General features: G+C 35.6%; 1 protein-coding gene across 2 annotated transcripts in view; it reads left to right on the top strand.

The window, feature by feature from the left end:
* The window catches only part of LOC118194099 (extracellular serine/threonine protein CG31145-like), a 165974-nt gene extending 143061 nt beyond the window's left edge, over positions 1-22913 (top strand). For both annotated transcript variants that reach the window (XM_085827310.1, XM_085827311.1), the window contains 5 exons: positions 2572-2664; positions 4244-4356; positions 5690-5983; positions 12107-12188; positions 20796-22913. In XM_085827310.1, the coding sequence (XP_085683436.1) occupies positions 2572-2664; positions 4244-4356; positions 5690-5983; positions 12107-12188; positions 20796-21075 (862 nt within the window). In that variant the 3' untranslated portion in view covers positions 21076-22913. The remainder of the gene's footprint in view (positions 1-2571; positions 2665-4243; positions 4357-5689; positions 5984-12106; positions 12189-20795) is intronic.
* Positions 22914-23267: the final 354 nt, after the last annotated feature.

Genomic DNA, 23267 nt, shown 5'->3' on the forward strand with positions numbered 1-23267 from the left:
TTCTTCTATTCTAAAAATACTCATCTCAGGAATGGGATCAGGTAACTCTTCGGTCAGCATCGGAAATGGCTTTTAGTTTTTCAAATGATTCACTTTCAGTTTTGATGTTTACATTTTCAAATGATTCACTTTCAGTTTTGATGTTTACATTTTCAAATGATTCAATTTCAGTTTTGATATTTACATTTTTAAATGATTCACTTTCAGTTTTGATATTTACATTTTCAAATGATTCACTTTCAGTTTTATATTTACATTTTTAAATGATTCATTTTCAGTTTTGATATTTACATTTCCAAATGATTCACTTTCAGTTTTGATATTTACATTTTCAAATGACAAAAGCAAATTTCACGCCTTTGGTATTAATAATGAAAATCAAAATAATAAAGATAGTAACAATGTTAAAATATTATAGCTACAAGAATACGGCTGACATGCATAAATTTGCAGAGCTATAGTTTCAAAGCTCAAATAGGACATTTTCTTCAGTTGCAGATGAAAACTGCGAAAAATTGCATGCGTTCACTACAGCAATACACAAATATTTCCAGAAAGCTTCAGCTACGGAAGAGAAAGCAAAGTAGCTGGCGACATCTGTTGACAAGGCTGAAAGCAGCTGTGACATAATTAAGCTGAAAGCTGAAAGATTTGTAAGAATAAGAAACGGTTTAGGACAAGGTTACTTAATTATGGTACACTGCGGGAAAAAATGGCACAGTCCTATATCTCCCACATACTCAGCCGATTGACTAAATTCAATTTGCGTTTTTCATGTCTCAAAAACGCGCCTTAGGATCCGTATGAGATTTACATATAGCACTGTTCTAATACAGGCATTTTGATATCGGACTTTGTTTGATGACATGCCAATTTTTTTTTTTTTTTTTTTTTTTTTTTTTTTTTTTTTTTCATATTTCGATTCTACGACTCAAATTATGAAAAACTGCCAAGTTTTGTAAAAAACGCATTAATAGTTTTTAAAAAATTAGCTCTTAAAATTTTAGCTCCTCAATGTTATTGAGTTGGGTATATATTTATTAATCTCTCTTTTTTTATTAAACTTACTTGATTCCTTCTTCCAGAATTCGAAATTTAGGCTTAATCCAATTTAAATTTGTATTTTTAAATAAATTTTATAAATTTTTCGAAAACATTTTTGTATTATAAAATGTTTACCATCATCTAAAGTAGATGTCTTTCTAAGCATATCTGAAAAAATTACAGTTTTTCTTCAAAATTCCTAAGATACATGTGAATTTGCATTTTGGCGCATTTTGAAATTTAACGTATTTAATATAAGCGATAGTAACGAAAATGTAGCTTTGCTAACATTATTTGAAAGGATGAACGATATATCTTTTTTTCCTCTTGTACATCAATGAAAGAAAAGAAAAGTAAGTACGTTTGTATAAATTAAAAATTCCGCCAATTGAATTATTCTTGGCGCAAACTGAAAAAAATACGCCAATGAAAATTTTTTAATTTCTCACCAAAAATTACAAAATTCCAGGCATAATTTGAGTCGTAGAATCGAAACATGGGAAAAAAATATGTTATTTCAGAAAAAGTCTGATTTTGTGCCAAAATACCTATGGTAGAATAATGCTATATATAAATCTAATATATATCCTAAGTCGGGTGTTCAAAACATGAAAACGCAATTTGAATTTAGTCAATCGGCCCTCAAGAACGGGAAATACAGGACTATCCCTTCCCCCCCCCTCTCCGCAGTGTACATACGTACAGACGTTTTAAATCCATTTTATAATACGTTTTGGAAAACAGACTCTTTTATTTTATCCGTGCGTACAGACGTCACGGGAAAAAATATAAAAATAGATTCCGGAATGAAATGGAAAATGGATATTTCCGTTGAACTATAATACCCAAAATTTTTTGAGATTATAAAACTTCCTTCACTTCGTACAAGTAAATGAAAAGGAACGACAACGGAATTCTTATTATCCCTCAAAACAAGGGCATAGTTTTCATAGAGTTGATGTGAAAATTTTCAGCCGCTTGCTCAATCATACGAAGTGAAAAACCTCTTTCGGCTGCAGCTGAAGAAGAAGGTTCTAATAACTCTCGAAACTAGTCTTGCAAATTTACATGCGATATGTTGGATTCTTTTTTTGCTACTGTATCTCTAACCCTTGTTCCGCCCACCAGCGGCCGAGTGGTAAAATCGCTGAACACTGGTAGTTCGGTCCGAGGTTCGAATCCCGCGAACGGGCTGGCTGCATGGGCGTTTTCGTGGTTTTCCCCATGTGTAACGTGTATACGAGCCAGTTTCCCTTAGAAAGTCCTACACGAAAGCATCCCTCCTCTTAGGCAGATAGCCCTTGAGGCTTTGCCATAATTACACACACACACACATCTAACCCTTGTTCCTCCGTATATTCCTTTGTTAAAATAATCATCTGTATTGTATCAGAAATAAAAATAATTTCAAATAAAGTATTTGTGTCATTTGCTATCATCCATTAATCTTACATTCGATCACTGAATTCTATACATTTAATTTATTAAGGTATATTACATTAAATGTTATTATATGATATATTTTAGGTTTCCAAGGGACCAAGAGACATTGCCAGACCATTTTTATTTTACAGACTTTGAGCGTCACCATAGTGAGATTGCCTCTTATCACCTAGACAAGTTAGTTGCAGATTAGCATTTACTTTTTAATGTTTTAATGCTATCTAATTACTTTTTAATATTTTAATGCTATCTAATTACTTTTTAATATTTTAATGCTATCTAATTACTTTTTAATATTTTAATGCTATCCAATTACTTTTTAATATTTTAATGCTATCCAATTACTTTTTAATATTTTAATGCTATCTAATTACTTTTTAATATTTTAATGCTATCCAATTACTTTTTAATATTTTAATGCTATCTAATTACTTTTTACTATTTTAATGCTATCTAAAACAAAAAGACATTAATAAATTTATAATGACATAATTTTTCTAAAATTTTAATTTGTAGCATACTAATTACTACTAATTTTTCCAACAATCATTATTTATTTGTAATTTATTTATTCTAAAGAATGTACTGTTTCCTTTATGAGTTGCAAATGATTACATTTCTTTATTAGTATGAATGGGGCTTTCTAATGAAAGCGGCAAGTAATAATGATACTTTCTTCTATAATAGTGGCATCTTCTTTAAAGGTACCCCGGCACAAAGGTGACTGTGCCTTTTACGCAGATCAATTTCTAACTTAAAAAAAATAGTGCTGGCACTTTCAAGCTCGGCACCTTTATGAAGTTTTCAGTTTTTTTTATTTTCAACAGTGACCAATTTGCAGTCACTGTTGAAAAAAAAAAAAAAAAAAAAAAACAGTACGTCAAAGTAGTCAAAGCCGGGCTACCGTTATGAAACGGGCTCGTTATTCTTTTTTTTTTCATTTTACAGTGGAACCTCGAGATACGATTTTAATTCGTTCCAACATTGAGCTCGTATAGCAAATTTCTCTGATCTAGAAACAAACTTCCCCATTGAAAATGATGAAAATCCAGTTAATCTAATCCGCACCCCGAAAAATATTAACATAAAAATCAATTTTTCTAATAAATAACACTGGTAAATAATATAACCGTAGTTTACCCTTATGAAAGCTTTCGACACCGATCTTTTAACTGCTTCTTGTTAATCTATCCCAACCTTTTCTAGGAGTTTTGGATGGTGCTTAGAAGTAACGGTAACTCCTTTGGCTATATCAAGTTTCTCAATTTCTCCCTGCTTCTTCAGAACAGAGCAAATCGTTGAGGCCGAAAGGCGTAAATCTTCGCCAATTCCGTCACTCTTACACCACGCTTGTTTATCTATGATTTCTTCCTTAATTTCAACGGCCATGGCTTCCTTATATTCCTTTGCAGCACCATCTGAGGCAAGAATCGTCTTAGGAGATATCGTGAAAGGACTATTTTCACATTAAGCGTAATAAAGAATTGACTCAAAAGCGCACAAACACGTAAATCAAAGAGTACCGAGTGATCTGACGAGGGGATTCCCCGAGTCGAGCCGGATCAGGAAATGGAGCCACGAACACCAAAAGCTTGTTTCATTGCTCGTTACTCGAATCAATGCTCATATTTACAGACAAATATTTCGCTCATACTTTCCTCGTATCTCGAATTTCTCGTATATAGAGGTGCTCCTATCTCGAGGTTTCACTGTATAAGCATTTTACTTCTTCTTTTAACAACCACTTTACTTTTAGGTTACTAGGATACCGTAGAGCGCCCCCTGTGGTGGGCAGGATAGTTAATATTACTGAAGAGATCTACCCTTTTGCAGATGAAGAGTTCCTGAAAACATTTTTTGTTTCTCCAGGTTTGTATTTCAGTATTCTTGACTCTATTAACTGTGTACTCACGACTTCGAAATTTTATACGCCAAGACTTCTGAGTTTATTTCAACTTAAAAACCGTTATTGAATATGTTAATTAATTTTTATTACTATTTTTTATTTTATTTATTCATCTATTAATAAAAGTTAAGTATCGGGTACCCCTTGATAGTTTTGGCAATTTTTACGACACAAAAAATGGCACCAAGAAGCAATGGTTTCAAGATGGCTGTCACCCAAAACAATGCTGCAAGCGTACGTTACGAAAACAACAAAAGTATCGCTTCGTGGGTTCTTGGCTACCGTTAGCCGTCGAATGACTGCTGCACATACACAATGCAGATACACATACACATATACATACACAATGCACATACACATACACAATACACCTAAACATGTAGTCCCGTAGTTGATCCTTCTTTCCCTGATCCCGATACTGGATACGCCGCATAAACTCTACCTCTTGATAACCTCTTGAAGTAGCATAAAAAAAAACTAGAGAGAGAATCCATGCCAGAAAGGTAAGAATACAGGGGCAAGTCTATTTAACATTGAGTTAATGTGTATCTCGGTTATATACCTTGGCGAGATTTCGCCAAGCTGGCGACGGTTCTGGCGACTAATTTTTGTCGCCAAAAGTGACTTGCAAGCGCCAAAAGTCGCTAAACTTAGCGACCATTCCGCGACAGTTTGATCCGGTCCCTGTATCACCGCGTTAGATATTGTAATTGATCTCTGTATTAGCTGTAAGTGTAATTCAGCCCTGACGTTGCCTTCCAGTAATTTCGAAAAGCAGAAAGTACTAGAAATATATCGACGACCGGGTGAAAAGTATATAAGGCCGGAGAGATCATCTGCTCTGAGTAGTTGTTGTTAGGTGTTAGCTCAGTGTGAGTTCGGAGTACTGAGATATCTCCGGGTAGCTTTCTCTTTAGCTGCTCTTAGCACTGCGTTGTGTTTAACGTTCATAGTAATTTGAAGTGTAACTAATGATTGTACTCTGTGACATTGTGAAAAGTGGTACGACTGTTTCTGCGGAAAGTCCCAGATCTCTGAAGTGTTTCTTTCGATAAAATAAATTTTTTCTACCTCTCATCGGAGCTGTGTGTATTCAATCAATTTCGCATCCGTAAGCATGGAACAATCCGTCTGGTTAACGTTATTTTTGTGACTGATTTCAATAGAGTTGTAGTTTCATAAAAAGTTGATTTCAATTTCTTTCATGAAAATTTGTTTTTCATAATTCCTGTATTTACTTTAGTAATATAAAGGCATTTCTGTTATTCAAATTATTCAATAATGTCTCTTTCATAGCTGGAAATATTTGCTTCCACGGCCAGTGTACATATTATTGTGATACTGGACACGCAGTATGTGGTCACCCTGACATGCTGGAAGGTAGTTTTGCTGCATGGTTGCCAGGCAAAGAAGTTCTTCACAGCAAACCTGCACGAAGCCCTTGGCGTAGGTCGTATAACAAGCATCGTAAAGCTTCCTGGGAAACCAATCATGAATATTGTACAAATTATGTAAAGAGAACCCCACCGTACAACAAAGGCAGGAGGTTGTACGATATGATTGACATGGCCATTTTTGACTTCCTGACAGGTAAAATTTTATTTCCTAAGTATATTTTCTAAATACTCAGCATGACTGGTAAGTTTTAGTGATAAATTTTGTAAACGAACTCTTACAGATTATTAGATTTTTTTCTGTACTTATAATCGAAGTTCTTGTGAGCCATTCCTCCATGTACGCTAAATCAAATAATGATGAAATGTCTTGATACACAAAAATCACTTGATACACTAAAATGATGATCAAATGTCTTGATACGCAAAATCACTTGATTCACTAAATCAAATGATGATCAAATGTCTTGATACACAAAAATCACTTGATACACTAAAATGATGATCAAATGTCTTGATACACAAAATCACTTGATTCACTAAATCAAATGATGATCAAATGTCTTCATACACAAAGTCACTTGATACATTAAATCAAATGTCTTGATACGCAGGTTGAGAAAATGAAAAATTGTGATTTCTTAGCTTTGAAATACCCGATATCCCTTTTTATGTATCGAATCCCTTTTTATGCATCGATGTATGAATTTTAAGAGAACGTCCATGATTTTTAGAAACAATTCACCGTACAGTATGAGGTATGAAGATCATTGCTTTACATCGCTGTTGGCGTAAAACTGTGGGCTATGATCATGTACACAGATGATAAGTGACGAAACTTCTCTTGTTTTCAACACCTCTTATACCTTGAACTTAGTTTCGCGTTTGAAGAAGGTTAATTTTAGTGAAGAGAGGGAGAAAATTGGATGGATGTAGACAATACCCGTCACACTGTCTCCCGATGACGACTAATCAATCGCACATGCACTGAGAAAGGAGAAAAGTTCATGATGACGACAAAACGCAGAGTATAAAAGTCGCATGGAAGTTGACGAAGGATTGCAGACTGTCACGAAAACTTGCCAAAAAAATGTTTACCTGTGTCAGTACATGGAGCTCCGTTGTATACACAGCGAATTTTTAATACTGCGACGTCAAACTTGTTAACAAGCAAATATTGGAAGTTATATACCATCACACTAAAAAATTCACAACCTTCATGTATAAGTATTCACAACCTTCATGTATAAGTATTCACAACCTTCATGTATTCACAACCTTCATGAGATAAGAAATCCTCATCCTCTCTTTAATCCCTGGTAAATTTATGGTCAGTCTATAACTTCTGGCGTAATATGTTCTCATAGCTTTTTTCACACATAAAACATGTAAGGTACTTTCTCTCTCCTTTCTGCATGCACTCGTGGTGTAACGGTAGCACACTCGGCGCGTATTCCAGATGTTCAGCTTCGAGTCCCGGCCTGGGCATTCTTCATTTTTCATGAATCTTGCTTAAAAAACAAGAACTCTACAGGGGCGCCCAAACTAAAAAGGTGGTGGATGATGATTCTTCCCCACCAGGACTTGGCGGCTGGATCTCCTAATCCCCAGAGACCCTTTGAAAGGGGGAGTAGATAAGGTATTTTCTCCCTCCTTTCTGCATGCCTCCTTGGTGTAACGGTAGCACACTCGACGCGTATTTGAGAGGTTCAGGTTCGAGCTCCGGCGAGGGCATTGCTAATTTTTCAAGTCTCCCACTTCAGAAAAATCCTAATGATTCCACAAACATCTCAAATAAGTTTGCTATCTTACCAAATCACTAAGTTTATTGGGACTTTTCAATCAGCCAGTGACTTTCATTTTTCTTTTCAACACGTTTTTATACTAAGCGAAGAAGGTTGTGCTGAGTTATGAAATAAAAGCATAATAATTATCAAATATACACATGAAAACAAATGCTTATGAGACTCACCAGACCAAATTTAGATGATCGTACTTTTTCTGTCATGTGAAGATATAAAGTGTACTACTAATTATTCTCTTCGCAAATAGCTTTTTTTAAAAGATATTTTATAACTTCGTACTAGAAACGTGAGGCTAAAAATCAAACCTAATAGGAAGAGATTTCACAACTTTTGAAAGTAAAATTATCAAAACAATGTTTTGAACAAAAATTATCAAAACAATGTTTTGAATAAAAGCTTCAGATCCCTCAAAATAACGTCAGAAAATTAAAATACCATTTCCAGCTACAAAACACATTTTGGTTCTTAGAAATACCTGTAACTTCTAATGGGACTGTTTTTGAGAGATGGTCGTTACGAGAGTGTTCATTACACGGTGTATTTTCGATTATCGGATTTGCGGATTATCCGTGCGTGATAGTGTCCACGTACGCACACTCAACACTACAAGCGAGAGTGAGTAAAGAGTAAATAGGGGCAAGCCCGATCATGGAAATTCTTTCTAATATAGTAATCGTAGATTTATCTAATTGTGAAGAAATCGAGGCAATAACTGAAGCTGTATATCAAAAAATTGGAAATGTAAATTCTTCGAAAATGTCGATTGGGAAAACATCGAGGCGATTGTTCGATGGCGGTTCAACTGAGCAGGGCTTTCAGCGCTTGAGTGATGCGGATGTCGTTTCAAATGTCACAAGAGCAGAAGAGGCAAAGAGTGGTACTGAAAATACAAGTGAAGAAGACACAATAAATCACATTATCCTAGAGACGGCATTGATTTCTGTTGAAACTCTATTGGACTTCGTCGACCAAATAGCACTTCGAAAAAAAAATACGCAGTAAAATTCTATAAATATTTAAATATTCTGAGAAACAAAGTAAAATTAATCTATTTTAAGAGATAAACGTATACATTATGCATGAAAATTGATAGCTTGGATAATCCGTTTTTTTTTTTTTTTTTTTTTTTTCAATAATCTAATCTGTGACGTTCTTCCGCAGCCCGGACAATTGAGAGTAGAAAAACCTTTTTTAAAAGGTTTTTCTACTCTCATTTTAGAAAAACCTTTTAAAAAAGGTTTTTCTAAAATGACTTTTTCTTCACTTTAAATCCTAAAACTCTGTACTATTTGAGAAATTTTGAGTTGATTTGTAATTTGATCTATAGTTATCAAAATAATTAAATAAGTAATTTATGATATAACAATATACGTCATCAATACTATAGCAAATATTCTAGAACATGTAATTCTTTGAAATTATCTTCCTACAGCTAGCGAGAAATTAATAACTATGTTAGGGAAGGGCAATTAAAATTAATATAGGTACAGCAAATCTAACATGGATACCAATCTTATTTCAAACATAGTTCAATGTGTAACTCTTAAAAGAAAGCAAAATATATATGAAAATTAAAGAATGGCTATACATTCAAGTTTGCAGATTGTAAAAAATCAATCATTAAATGCATGTTCAGCATGCTTAAGTGATTTTTTTTTTTTTTTTTTTTTTTTTTTGTTGAAATTTTGAATTATGTCTCTTCCAGATTGCCTCTTTTATGTCAATGTTGGTCGATTACCTGGGCAGGAAAGGATACCTTAGCATTTTGAGTTGGCAATAATTAGTTTATGGTCATTAGTCCATTTGCTATGGCTGTGCCCTATAAAAACTGGCAAAAATGTCACCGCCGTAAGCCAATATTTCTGTGTGAGGATTCTCATTAAAGAGACTCAGCGTTGTTTCAGCTACTAGGTTCTATAGCAGCGGACCCAGACCAGATCCTTGAGGACAACCTCTATTGATAGATCGTGAGTGTACACTTTCATCCGTTGTGGCTTGTATGAAGCTATCATTAAGATATTTATATACTAGGTCAAAGAGGATCTTTGTGTAACACACGTCCTGTAAACTCTTGAGTATGTCGGGCCACTATAATGATCGAAGGCGTTCTACATATTTACTGAGATAACGGGACTGTGCTTATTTGCTCTCTATTTACTATCATATTTAGAAAGTGTGGCAACACATCATCCACCGATCTGCCAGGAAAGAAGCTGCATTGGTTTTTCACTTACATTTTATCCAGAGAGGATATAGTGTATCAGTCTTTGAAGAACAACTCTCTCTAGTACTTTCCCATAGAAGGCAGGAGGCAAATGGGCTGATAGGATGCTTCTACATTAGGATCATTGTTCGCTTTTAAGAAGAGCACCATCTCGGCAAGTTTCGTGCTGATTGCGAAACTCTTGTTGCTCTAAAACGCAGCTACGTAGGCTAAAGGTAACACCAGATGTGTGTTGTTTATAGCTGCCGTTTTTAGTCTAACTCAAATCATATAAATATTCTCTAGTGTTCATTAAGGGCTGACGCCAATATAGACTAAATTTAGGGCCCCAGCTAAGTTGTTATCAGAAGCGGCAAGTAAATACACTTATATTTAGCTTTGAATACTTAATACGTTTAATTTACACGGGACACCAAATCTACTGATCCTTTACAGCGCTTAAAAGTGCTGGAGCTATATCAGATATCCATAACAGTCTATCTCTACGGAAACCTTCTTAAGTTCTGTGATAAAAGATAAAACAAGGTCTAAGTATAAGTCGGCGTTTTACACTGGTGTGCAAAACTTAAGCAACAATGTAAATTTTAATCAGATAGCCATTAAATTGTAGAAAAGGGGTTCTTGCGTTCAGTACAATGAACACGAAATTCAGTAGAAAGGTCGTGCGTATACAAATGCCAAGAAAACACGTCACAAGCTACGTGAGCGTACGCAAAACGCGTACGGTCGGCGCGCTCAACTCGAGACTACCATAAAAGGAAGGATGGAGACGCAATTAAAGACATTCGCTGCAAGTACAAGGAGTTCTTTCGTGAAATAATTGACTAGAAGAAATGATCTGGATGACTTCACACGTGGAAGAATGATCGAAAATCTGGAGTAGGGGCGAAGTGTGACCAGTATAGCTGAAGAGTTCGGAATCAACAAAAGTGTCGTTTCGCGCGCTTGGAAAGCCTTACAAACCATAGATACGGCTATTAGAAAGGTTGGTGGTGGCCGCCCAAGGAAAACAACTGCAGTGGATGACCGATATATTGTCCTGCAGGCGAAAAGAGCCCGAAACCAGTCACCAAACTCCATAGTTCAACAACTGTGTACAGCCAACGGGGCGACAAGTGTCGCGGTTTACTGTGTGCAGGCACCTTCACAAAGGTGGCTTATTCGCCTGCAGTCCTGAACGCTGCATCCCTCTGGAAGTTGGCCGTCGGCGTCACCGTTTACAGTGGTGCAAGAAGCACAAAAACTGGACATCTCATGAATGGAGTTGTATCCTCCTTACGGATGAGAGTCGTTTTAGTGCCAAAAGCGATTCTCAACCCAAATTGATTTGGAGAGATGTCGGAATACGGTTTAATCTCAGTAACGTCATGGAAAGACACCGTTACGGTGTCCTGAAGATCTCGTTTGGAGAAGCATTATGTTGAACGGGCGGACAGAGCTCAACGCTTTCGACAGAAGTTCTGTAACCGGAGATAGCCTATTGTCAGGAGGTGATCCTTCCCCATGTGCGTCTGTTCCGAGGTGTCATTGGAGCAGACTTCGTTTTTATGGATAACAATGCACGGCCACACCAGACTCCTGCTGTTCAGAAGCTACTGGAAAGGGAAGATATCACTCGAATGGATTGGCCAGCGTGCTCCCCTGATTTAAATCCCGTAGAGCATGTGTTGGATTCTTTGGGGAGATGCCTTGTGGCACAATTACATCTTCCGGGGAACACCCAGCAACTGAAACAGATGTTGATTGAGGAATGGGCACTCTTACCTCAAGATCTGGTGCTGAGTATGGAGAGACCGTTCGAAGCAACCATTGTAGTAACGGGAGGGCATATCTTATAGTAAGGAACATCTGCTTTTTGGTCTTCCTCTTGTACAGACAATCATGCATAACGATACTATGAGTTCAATAAAGCCTATTTTTGTTTGATTTCACACTGCATGCATTGTATTCATTTTTAGCGCAATTATGCTTTCGTGATCATTTATATACAAAATGCTGTCTCTTAATTCTGAATTTCATGTCTCTCAGATGTTTTCTCGTGGAGTTATTCAAAGACGAACACCTGTTGCTTAAGTTTTGTACACCAGTGTATATGAGATCAGCTTTGATAAATCGGCTTTGTTCCCATTACCTGCGCGTTAATTAGTGTTCCGTGAATTCAGGTGAATGATAATAGATAATCCTATGCATTCTATAAGCTACTATATTAAAATTTTACTGAGCATCAAAACGCGTTTGTAGGACTAAAATATAATTTTATTTAATAAAAATGCAAACTTTTTTTCCTTAGGTAATATGGATCGGCATCACTACGAAGAAATGCACGTGTTTGGCAATGATAGTGCACCTATACATTGGGACCATGGCAGAGGGTAAGTTACTTATATACATTTTTAAGTATTTTTCTGTTAGCTGGCGCTAAAAATAAGCGTTGGAACGAAATCTCACTAGATGACGGCAACGCAAATGACAAGTAAAGCTTGAAGAAAAGAATAACTATTTTATATTTAATGATTATAATACATATATCATTTAATGTGCAAAATGCCAAATCTGAGCGCGATGTCAAATTTGTGAAGTTCTTTGATGTTAAACTTTGATGTTCTTTGATGTTAATGTTTGATTCTTTAAACAGATCGCTGTGTACGTATACAGAAAGAAACTTTTATTTTTTCCTGTACACGCGATCTGCTTTCGCTTAAATTGCACAAATTCAACAATGCTCACAGCTTCGGCGCTACGCACATTAAATGTTCTTTAAATTTTATTGTCTGCGTGTTGTTGAGCGCAAGCAGCCCGCCTTTCCTAACTGAACAAAAAATGCTTTAACACTTTGCAACTGAAAATTCCCGTCTACCTTGCATCGTTTTTGATATAAAAGTTCCAGCTTCTTGAATGCCTACAAAGAGACAGCTCAGAATGGATTTCCTGTTATAAGACGCTACTTTAGAAACAGCCTGAAAAGGAAAGTTATATGCGTAACATTTCTAAAGATATTATGATGTAAGATACAATAACACGCCGAACTAATATTAATTTAGTATTCAAACAACAAGCATTATATTTTCAAATTTCCACAGGACCAGCTTTGATGGTTTTACCGAACCATCATCCTCAGCTGCAAAAGCGCAAATGAAAGAAGTAAGATATAATATTTCACCCAACGTTATTAATCAAGCAGTTAAAAAATTCTCATCTCGACACACAAAAAGGCATACTCTTGTTTTAGGAGATTATAAAAATTCTGTTGTCACTGCCTTCTTTCCATCAATTAGCTAGAAAGTTGCACGTATTTTGCAGAAATTTAACTTTCGAGTCGTTTATTCTCCCATCAATAAAATTCCGAGTTCCATTCTTAAAGACCCCATTCCGTATATGAATTCCAGGGCTATTTACAGGATTCCTTGCCAGTGTGGTTTAATTTACATTAGCCAAAGTAAGAAAGCCTTAAAATTTCGCGTTAAGGAGCATGAGGCATATGTTAGAAAAAAGGAAACAGAAGTCTTCCGTTGCCCAACATTGTTGGTCCGAAAATCACACTTTCAATTTTTCTGCTGCCAAAATTATTCAAAAAACATCTGCCATTGGTGAACTGTATTTTCTACAGGCACTTCACATTCAAAAAATCTTTCTATTCTAGTTAACGACCCTAATTCCAATCCATCTTTGCCTTCAGGCTTTAAAGAAATTATTAGTTCTGGTTTCATCAACAGATGGCGCCAGTAGCTTATCTCCTGTGGAGGGTTTCTTATCTTATCATTATATCTTACTTCGTTCATTTGTGCTTTTGCAGCTGAGGATGATGGTTCGGTAAAACCATCGAAAGTAGTCCTGAGAAAATTTCAAAATATAACGCTGATTTTTGTTGTTTGACTTCTAAATTAATATTATGATGTGTCCCATGGAAGAAATTATAAGGTATTTCTTTCCTCTTGCCCGCATGTCTTTGTGGAAGCACACTTGACGCGTATTCAAAAGGTCCGGAATTCGAATCCCGTTGCACATTTTTCACGTCTCCAGCATCAGAAGCCCTAAGGACACTACAAAATCATTTATGTTTTATATCAGGTGGCTCAAGATAAACCAAACCGGTCATAGCAGATACCATCTGCTTTGGGCTCGGCCACCCAGTAATACTAATTTATGTACTTGTTCATTTAACCCAACGAAAAACAATTTCCTGATGCAGAGGAGGAAGAAATGGGATAGATCGCCAAATACGGTGCTCCTTGTTGTATTAAAACAGAAGCAACCACGTCCTGTTGTTTCAGCTGCCGATTTCTGGATCAATCAAACTAAATTTATAATTCGCTTTGGATTTCTTAAACCAAACTTTTTCTAAAGAACACTTTCGTGTTGAAGTTTCTCCGTGTAGACTTCTAGAGTCCGAATATTTTTATGAATCTTTTTTCACTTGAATATTTACTCATGATGAAAAATGCATTCATTAGAGTATCAGGTTCAATGTTCCGTCTTACTTTCTTCGGGAACATGCAAGGACCTGACTCGGAACAGAGAGCTTACTAAAGCTATGTTCAATAACTGTGGGAAGTAGACAGGATACACAAGAAGGGTATACAAAACCCTTTATTTTTCTCTATTTACAATAACTTCCGTACTTCGGAATACAAAGACCCACTACTTGTGGTCTAAACGTAAAAATATAAAAATAAAATTAAACTCTAGTTTAACTTTAAAATAATAAACGTGGAAGATTGGCCTTATATTAACAGGAAGCCGTATGTAGTACAGAGAACTGTGAACACTACAATATGTTTAAAGTTATCAAGAGGATTAAACCTCTGGCCTGGAAGGCAACCATCAACTGAGTAAAACTTCTAAGGTAAGCGGCCTGCTTCGACTAACTGCTTCCTCTCTCTCGCTTGGCAAAAAGCCACAACTTAAGTACTTGGCGTTCGCCAGACAAACTTTGCATAAATACATTAACGCTTATAATTCTGGCCGGAAGTAGAAAATAAGAAGTGATAGTAAAGATTTAAAATAAAATAAACGTTAGTAAAACTTAAGATCCTTACAAGAGTTTCGGCAAGTACCGGATATTCATTGGAGGCAGAAACGGAGTGACAATCATTTGTGTCCGGTTAATATATAAGTGTCACAATTTATTTTAACATTTTTGATGTTATGAGATTCTTTAAGGATTGTAGCAATACTAATTAATACAAACCTAGGTCATAGATATTTTCTGGGGCTTATTAGCGTAGTGACAAACTTTTATATGTAGAAATACTATTTTATATTATTTCGTTTAAGTATTATCATATAGTGGTCCTAATAACTCAGGTCATTCCGATATTTTACAGTAAAGTGCTGTTGAGTTTTAGACATACATTATTTTACTAAGTAGTCGCACTACATAAACTTAGTTCCTTTGAGAGCTGACTACCATCTTTAAATACTCAGAAGTACCAGTATTCTCGCAACGGGTGACCTACTGTCCGCGAACCATGATCGAAACCATAGAAACTGTTAAAATTACCGTACTAAATTACACTAATGGGAACAGTATATAAATAAATCAATAAGTACAAAGAAATTATACGTACGTACTTTAATAGACTTAGACTGTATAATTGACCGCTACTGCGAAGAGCAATGTTGCCGGTTCCAGAATTAAAGCCCAAGGGCACTTGACATAAAAAAATCTCGACGTGGAGAAAATCTCAGATGAGAAAACGAAGAAAATGGGAAGAAGAGAAGTACCAAAAGGAGCAAGACAATCCAATCGGATAAGTTCGCAAAACGTGACGAGCGATCGTAGCTTTCAAGGAGGACCCAAGACAATGCAAATCAATGACAACAATATGAAAAGATACACTACAGCAATAAGGCTACACTAACTAAACAGGCTTAAGCATACACTACACTAAGCAGGCTTAAGTATGGAGACAAGAAGATTGAAGAAATGATCGTAAATAGTAACAGATTTAAAGATTTTGCTCAAGAAATAATGAAAATTATTAATGGCAATAAAGAAAAGATCGGAATTGAGAGTTAAGATCTTCTGACCTATTCAATAATTTTGTGCTCATTCGAAGGCTGATCAAGATTTTACAAGAAGTTCTTTTTATGTTTTGTATGAATGGTTCTGTGTTGTTTTGTCTTCGTTTCATGTTATTACTAACTTTGTGGATTTTATTATTTTCCTCAGTTTCATTTTTGTGTGAATGATGGATTTTTGTTTTAACTTAGGCTTGCAACCATTTGCTCTCGTAATTTTGTGTTTGTTATGTTTCCTTTTTTAACCTTTTTTGTTACTCGGGTCTCGGGCTTTGGTTTCTCGGTTGTTTAAATATTAAGTCTTTTCAGGTAAATTTTGAATTGTGGTTTTCCTTGTGTAAATTTTGAGCACGGCCGGCTCGGTGGCTTCTCGTTTTTGTGTTGGACGGGCCTGTCCCATTTTGGCCATGTGGCCGATTTAAATCGGCTGGGGGGGCTGCGCCCATACAAAATACAAAAATACACTACAGCAATAGTTCCAATGACACATTCAAATACAACTAAGCCACCTCAATCAATAGTGCTAAATACAACACAATACAATACAACTATACAACACAATTTTAATACAACTATTCAACGCAATACACTACAGCAACTCAACAACAACCTAAGCAACCTATTTACAACACTACTATATCGTCACCATGCGAAAAATCTCACAGCATTAGTTTCATCAATCTTCAAGAATAATATTCAAGGTACAGAAGAATTTCAATCAAAATCAGATGCATTGGAAGTATAAACAGCTACCAATTGAGGAGCTAAGTGAAAAAGTTGTCCTCTCCTCCCATGAAGTGTGAGCTGGAAGTGGTCTGACGCTTCGAAGAGTATTTCATAATTAAAGACTTGGGAGTAATTAACAAACTCACATTGCACAGCTTTGTTGAAGAAGTTTTCATTAGATCTTCTGATGTAATCTGGAATCGTCTCAAGTTTTAAGTCTCTGTTTAAATGTTGATTGCGCATAAGATAGTGTGAATCAGTAATAATGCGCAGAAATTTGTTTTGCACTACTTGTAATTGATGCAGTTGAGTTTGAGTGACCGTGTTGCCAGCAGGAGTAGCATAACAAAGTATCGGTCGAATGGAAGTGGTATATATATGTTTTTAGTACGCAAGCTAAGATTTGAATATTTTCCAATGACCGGGAGAAATCTGCATATTATGCCCATGGCTTTGCTCTTGACACTATTAATGTGGTTAGACCATGTGAGCCTTTGGTTCAAAATAATTCCTAAGTATTTGGCCTTTGTGATCAGAGGAATAGCTTCCTGAAAAAGGCAGAGATTGCATTATCAGAAGATTTATAATTATAACAGATTATTTTACAGCGGTGACAAAATTTCGGAAGAGACAGAGTACACCTAGACGATGGGAAATCAAATATGAATGCTGGGTTGGAAACGCTTTCCTGGCGCGGTAGGGACGACACAAACGTCAACAAAGAAAGGACACGAACGGGGTGAGAAAACATGTTTATTGTTCGGAGTACCAAAAAAAAAACATAAAGAGACAACGATCATCAACAAAAAAGGTGTTTCGAATTACGACCAGCACCGTGATGCAGGAACCGTGCGTCATGCATCTTCCATACGATCTTCCATTCGTGGTGCAGATCTTCCATGCGCCAGAGAAGTGAGGCCTGCTTCACGTTCCGGGGTCGTAATTTCGAACACATTCTTTAAAGACGATCGTTCTTCTTATTTGGAGGTGTCTGCTGAACTAAACATAATAAAACATGTTTTCTCTCACTGTTTGTGTCCTTCCTTTTTTCTGTTTTGTGACGTCACTACCGCGCCAGGAAAGCGTTTCCGACCGTGCTTGCTATGTAATTTCCCACCGTCTAGGTGTAATGTACAGGGGTTGGACAAAAATATGGAAACACCTTTAAAAAAACATGTTTCTTTGCTTAATATCGTGTAGGAAACCCGTTGGCATCTAAAACAGCTTGCAGTCTTCTCGGAATGGATAAATACAGTTCCTGTATGTTTGCCAAGGGAATATTATACCATTCTTCCTGCAAAACGGTGGCAAGTTCAGATAACGATGTTGGCGGTGGATAACGAGAACGCACTTTTCGTTCCAATGTAGACCACAAAGGTTCGATAATATTCAGGTCTGGTGACTGTGGTGGCCAGGGGAGATGGGAAAACTCATCTTCGTGCTCAGAAAACCAGTCCTGGACAATGTGAGCTGTGTGAACAGGGGCTTTGTCGTGTCGTCTTGGAAGACACCATCACCATCGGGGAACAAAGTTTGTACCATGGGATGAACTTGATCGGCCAAAATGTTCACATAAGTCTTGGCAGTCATGTGCCCTGACACAGTTATCATGGGGCTAGCAGAGAACCACGATATGGCTGCCCAAACCATAACAGAACCCCCGCCATGTTTCACTCTTGGCAACAAGCAGTCTGTATTATAGGCTTGAGATGGCGTTCTCCAGACGTAAACTCGGCCAGAAGTGGGAAACAATGTGAAAGAAGACTCGTCAGACCATATTACTCGCTTCCACTGCTCTATAGTCCAGGCTTTATGACTTAAACACCACCTTTTCCTGTTACGGGCATTAGCATCACTGATGAGTGGCTTCTCAATTGCAGCACGGCCAGCAATTCCCTGTTTATGAAGCTCCCTTCTAATTGTTTTGGTACTCACAGGGTTTGCAGCTGTGGTCTTCTTATTTTTCGTCACAATTAGCCTTAATGATCGTCTGTCACGATCACTCAGGACACACTTTCGTCCGCGCTGTGATTTAGCAGATGATGTTTTTCCGCTTTTCAAATATGCGGAATAAATCTTCGATACAGTACCTCTTGAAACACTAAACACCTCGGCTAATACACTTCCGATTCGTTTCGAAGAACCGAATCTGCATCAATAAATGATGTAAAAAAGCCAAAATTACTACTAAGAAGGAACCACGGGACTACTGGCTGCTGAACTGCCAGCATGTGATGTTTGTGGAAAACAAGTACATTTACTTATTCTGTTAAAGACAACTTCAGTACAAAACAGTATATAGTGTCTAGTACAAAACAGTATATAGTGTCTATACATTTCAAAGGCAGTCACGGACGCTGAGTTATTTCCCGTATTTCATAAAGACTGATTTGAGTACACCAACGAAGTGACAGAATGTTAAAAAAACTTTCAGCCGAATACAAAAACGTTAGACGTAACGATATTGAACTGCACAACCGTCTTTGTGAGCCGTGCGATAAAACAGAAAGGGATTAAAAAGGGCAATGCAATCTCCGTTGTCAGGTAGATCTTACTGATTCCTAGTTTCAACCAGATAGAAAATAAAAATTTATTATGTTGTATCAAGATCATCTCACTATTTTATTTTACATATTTCGATTAACAGTTTTTTAATGGCACTCTTTCATTAATTTTTCAAAGTACCATTTGCAGTTTTAAGGTTGAAACGTCTTTTAAATAATAGCCTCACCATAACCTTTTTTCCATACTTTGCCTAAACAGAATTTATCATTCTATAGAATACCTAGACACTATATGCAGTGCCTAACAGAAAGTATGTAATAATTCTCATATTTCATACTTTGCCCAAAAAACGAATTTGTCATTCTATAGAATGCCTAGACACTACATACAATGCTTATGTAAAGTATGTAATAATTCTCATGTTTCATACTTTGCCTAAAAAGCATTTGTCATTCTATAAAATGCCTAGACACTACATACAATGCTTATGTAAAGTATGTAATAATTCTCATGTTTCATACTTTGCCTAAAAAGCATTTGTCATTCTATAGAATGCCTAGACACTACATACAATGCTTATGTAAAGTATGTAATAATTCTCATATTTCATACTTTGCCTAAAAAGCATTTGTCATTCTATAGGATGCCTAGACACTACATACAATGCTTATATAAAGTATGTAATAATTCTCATGTTTCATACTTTGCCTAAAAAGCATTTGTCATTCTATAGAATGCCTAGACACTACATACAATGCTTATGTACAGTATGTAATAATTCTCATGTTTCATACTTTGCCTAAAAAGCATTTGTCATTCTATAGAATGCCTAAACACTATATACAATGCGTATGTAATAATTCTCATATTTCATACTTTGCCAAAAAACATGTGGCATTATATACAGTTCCAAGACATTGAATCGAATGCCGGCGTTTCATACTTTGACGGTAGCATATACATCAGAACAGCAGGTCAAGCGATCGTATTCGGCATCTGTTATTTGAAGAAGTCCTATGTCACATTTGCCGATAGTCATTGTTTTACTATTAGAATCATATATAAAACAACGTAGGTGGTCATTCCTATTTTTTATTCACAGAAACACTATCCTGATATCTCTCAACATGGTCATAAATTATTCCACATTGTTGAGAAATAGCTAGCACAACTGAGGAAGGTGGCAGAGCAAACATTGCTGGTTTCTTTCTCTCATATTCCCTACAATTAGTACCATCAGCAGAAGCAACAAAATTCATCAATGATTTATTATCAGATGGATGCATCCATGCTGGTCAATAGTCCCGTAAGCTAGCCACTTCTCTTTGTAAATAATTATTTCTAGCCTCATCTATTTGTATAATTGGAAGTAGCGTTCGCCTGTCTCGCCATTCAACTAAAAATATCATCTCTTTGTCCAATACAAGCCAAATACGTTATTCATATTCATAACCAACGGCAAATACAAGGTAGGTAATCTATTGTTATAGATACGTTCTGGTAGGTGAACTGTTGCGAGAATGCCAAAAATATCCTTGTAAACCAAGAAGAGGGGGGGGAAAGATTGCCAATTCAGGTAAAAATTCAATAAAAGAAAAATTGTTTTGGAATATAGAAAGAGTGAAACAGCTTGGACTTTAGTGTTTGATTCCAGCATTAATGTGATGTATTGTTTCAGTTATTACGCTTTAAAGTATAAATTTATATAGCACTTTCTTCCATTTCAGATTTGGTCGTGCTTACCATGATGAAATCACCATTCTTCTGCCTCTCTACCAATGCTGTGTGATTCGATTATCAACCTTCAACCGTCTTTTTACATTCCATAATGGTCCTGCTCGCTTAAGCGAACTAATGCGGCAGAGTATGGCTAACGATCCAGTTGCACCCGTACTCACAGATGCCCACTTGAATGCCTTGGACCGAAGAGTGGAAAAAGTTCTCGATGCCGTTCGAAAGTGCCTTTTTGTCAACAGGCCAAGCCTCGTCTTCCTTGATGATTTGTAACTGGACGTGTGTCATCCAAAATCTAGGACATAAGTGTATTGTACAACAAGTTATGTGTAGGTTTCAGTGCCATCCAGTGATAGACTGGCGTAAACGCAACTATTTTGTGCATTAAACAAGTGACTCAAAGGATTAAATTCTATTTTTGAGACTTTCTTGAGAAGTATCTTGCTAGAAGAATTCAAAGTATGACAGTAATAGTAGCGTTAGAAAATTTTTAAATAGTTCTGGGATGTTTTAGGTGGCCCTTAACTGGTGTAATCCCTTGGATGTTGCTCAATTTACGTGTTTGTAAATTACTTGAAGTTTCCACACATGGCAGCAAATTTCTTTGAAAATATTTGTACCATGAAAAAGAATTAATTTTTATGAAAACATTTTTGAATCTGGCTAAAAATATTAACATTTTTTTGGAACATATGAATACTTATTGGTTTAAAATTAGCATATACGAAATATTTAAATGAAGAAAAATGTTCATAAAAATTATGCATAATATCAACATGTATTTCCCTTTATTGCTAAGCCCGTCAGTTCATACAAATGAACTTGCATGCCACTAATTATAGTCACATAACATATTTTCTTATATTTCAAATAGCTTGGAGACTGACAGACTATGTTAAAAAAAACGTTTAAATATGTATGTGTATCTATGTGTGTGCGTCTTCGGAACTCATTAATTTAAGGAATATTATTTTATTAAAATAAAACTGATATTAGTTCAAACGATGTTAATTCTTTATTGTTTAAATCAAGGGTGGTACTTAAATTTTAGCTACAAATTTTAATCAATTTTAATTAATTTTTGTAAAAGAGAAAGAATGAAAAATTTCATTAATTTTTCATAAAATCACCCGAATTATCTAGTCATTTTAATTTAGAGAAACATGATGAAAATACTTTCATCAATGGAGTTCATTTTTTTAATATAGTGAAAATTCTTATGAGGACAGTTTCTCTGAAGCGACCACCTCTGAAAGTGACCAGTATTTTTGTGAAAATAAATAAATACCGGTAGTGAATATCAAATTTCGAAAGCGACCACCTTCGCAAAAGACAAAACAGTTTGAAACCAAGAGTGGTCTCTTAGGGAGGTTTCACCGTATTTACTCACAGTTCCATCGTTTTATTCAAGTCCTGCATTTTAAAACGTTTAATACAATTCTTTTTCATTGTTATATAATAAAGATAATTCAAAAGTTGAAAAAATGAAACTGAATGAGATACATTCCGATGACCTCGGAGATCACGTGACTTATGTATACCTTTTGTAAACAATCAATACATATGACCTCGGAGATCACGTGACTTATGTATACCTTTTGTAAACAATCAATGCATATGACTTCGGAGATCACGTGACTTATGTACAGCTAATGCAAACAAGCAAGGTCATTCTTCTTCTTCTTCTCTTGCGGAATGTTCTCATATATTTTTATAAAATTCCATTAGATTAAATTCTGTGACTGAATTTTTTTTTTTTTTTTTTTACGCGAAACCTACACTTTTTTTTAAATTTTAGTTTTGTTTTTTTTAAGGTAACTTTAGTTGCCTTACTTGAAATAAAACACTCATCAATTATATTTCTCTAAAAATTGTATAAACATTGTATGAGCGTAAATTGTATAAGTAGACATCAAAATTTATATCATTCATTAAAATTTTAAAATTTTTACTGTGGAACTAAATTTTTGAGTTTTGCTATTTTATTTAAGCATGGGTGATATGTTATTAAATATGTAAATACAGGTTTCTGTAGACTAGAAATGGAGTCTCTTCTGGGAAAAACTTGACAATCATGCGCATTTGAAATAAAATGTAAAATTTAAAACAAGCATGTTTCTTTTGTTTATTGTTTTGTTATCAAATGAGTAAATTATCCTTTAAGCACCCTTTTCAATTATGAGTAAGGAAAATATAGACAAATAACACGCATACTCCTTAAAATATAACACTTCAAAAGCCCTTCAAGTGAAATACCGTTTCACTGTAAATATTCATGTAATATTGCATGAGGCAAACGAAATTTTTTGTTTTTATGTATATTTACAATGAGAGAAAATATTAAAAAATATGTAAAAACCATGCATAAAAAAGCATAGTTAAAATTCAATTGTTTTTCAAGAAGTTATAAAAAGCATTAATTTGTAGTAGTAAGTTAAAAATAAACAAGTAATATTTTTTTTTAA

Source organism: Stegodyphus dumicola, chromosome 11, assembly GCF_044657685.1.
Source record: "Stegodyphus dumicola isolate Sdum_Otavi_A_Nest chromosome 11, ASM4465768v1".
NCBI lineage: Eukaryota > Metazoa > Arthropoda > Arachnida > Araneae > Eresidae > Stegodyphus > Stegodyphus dumicola.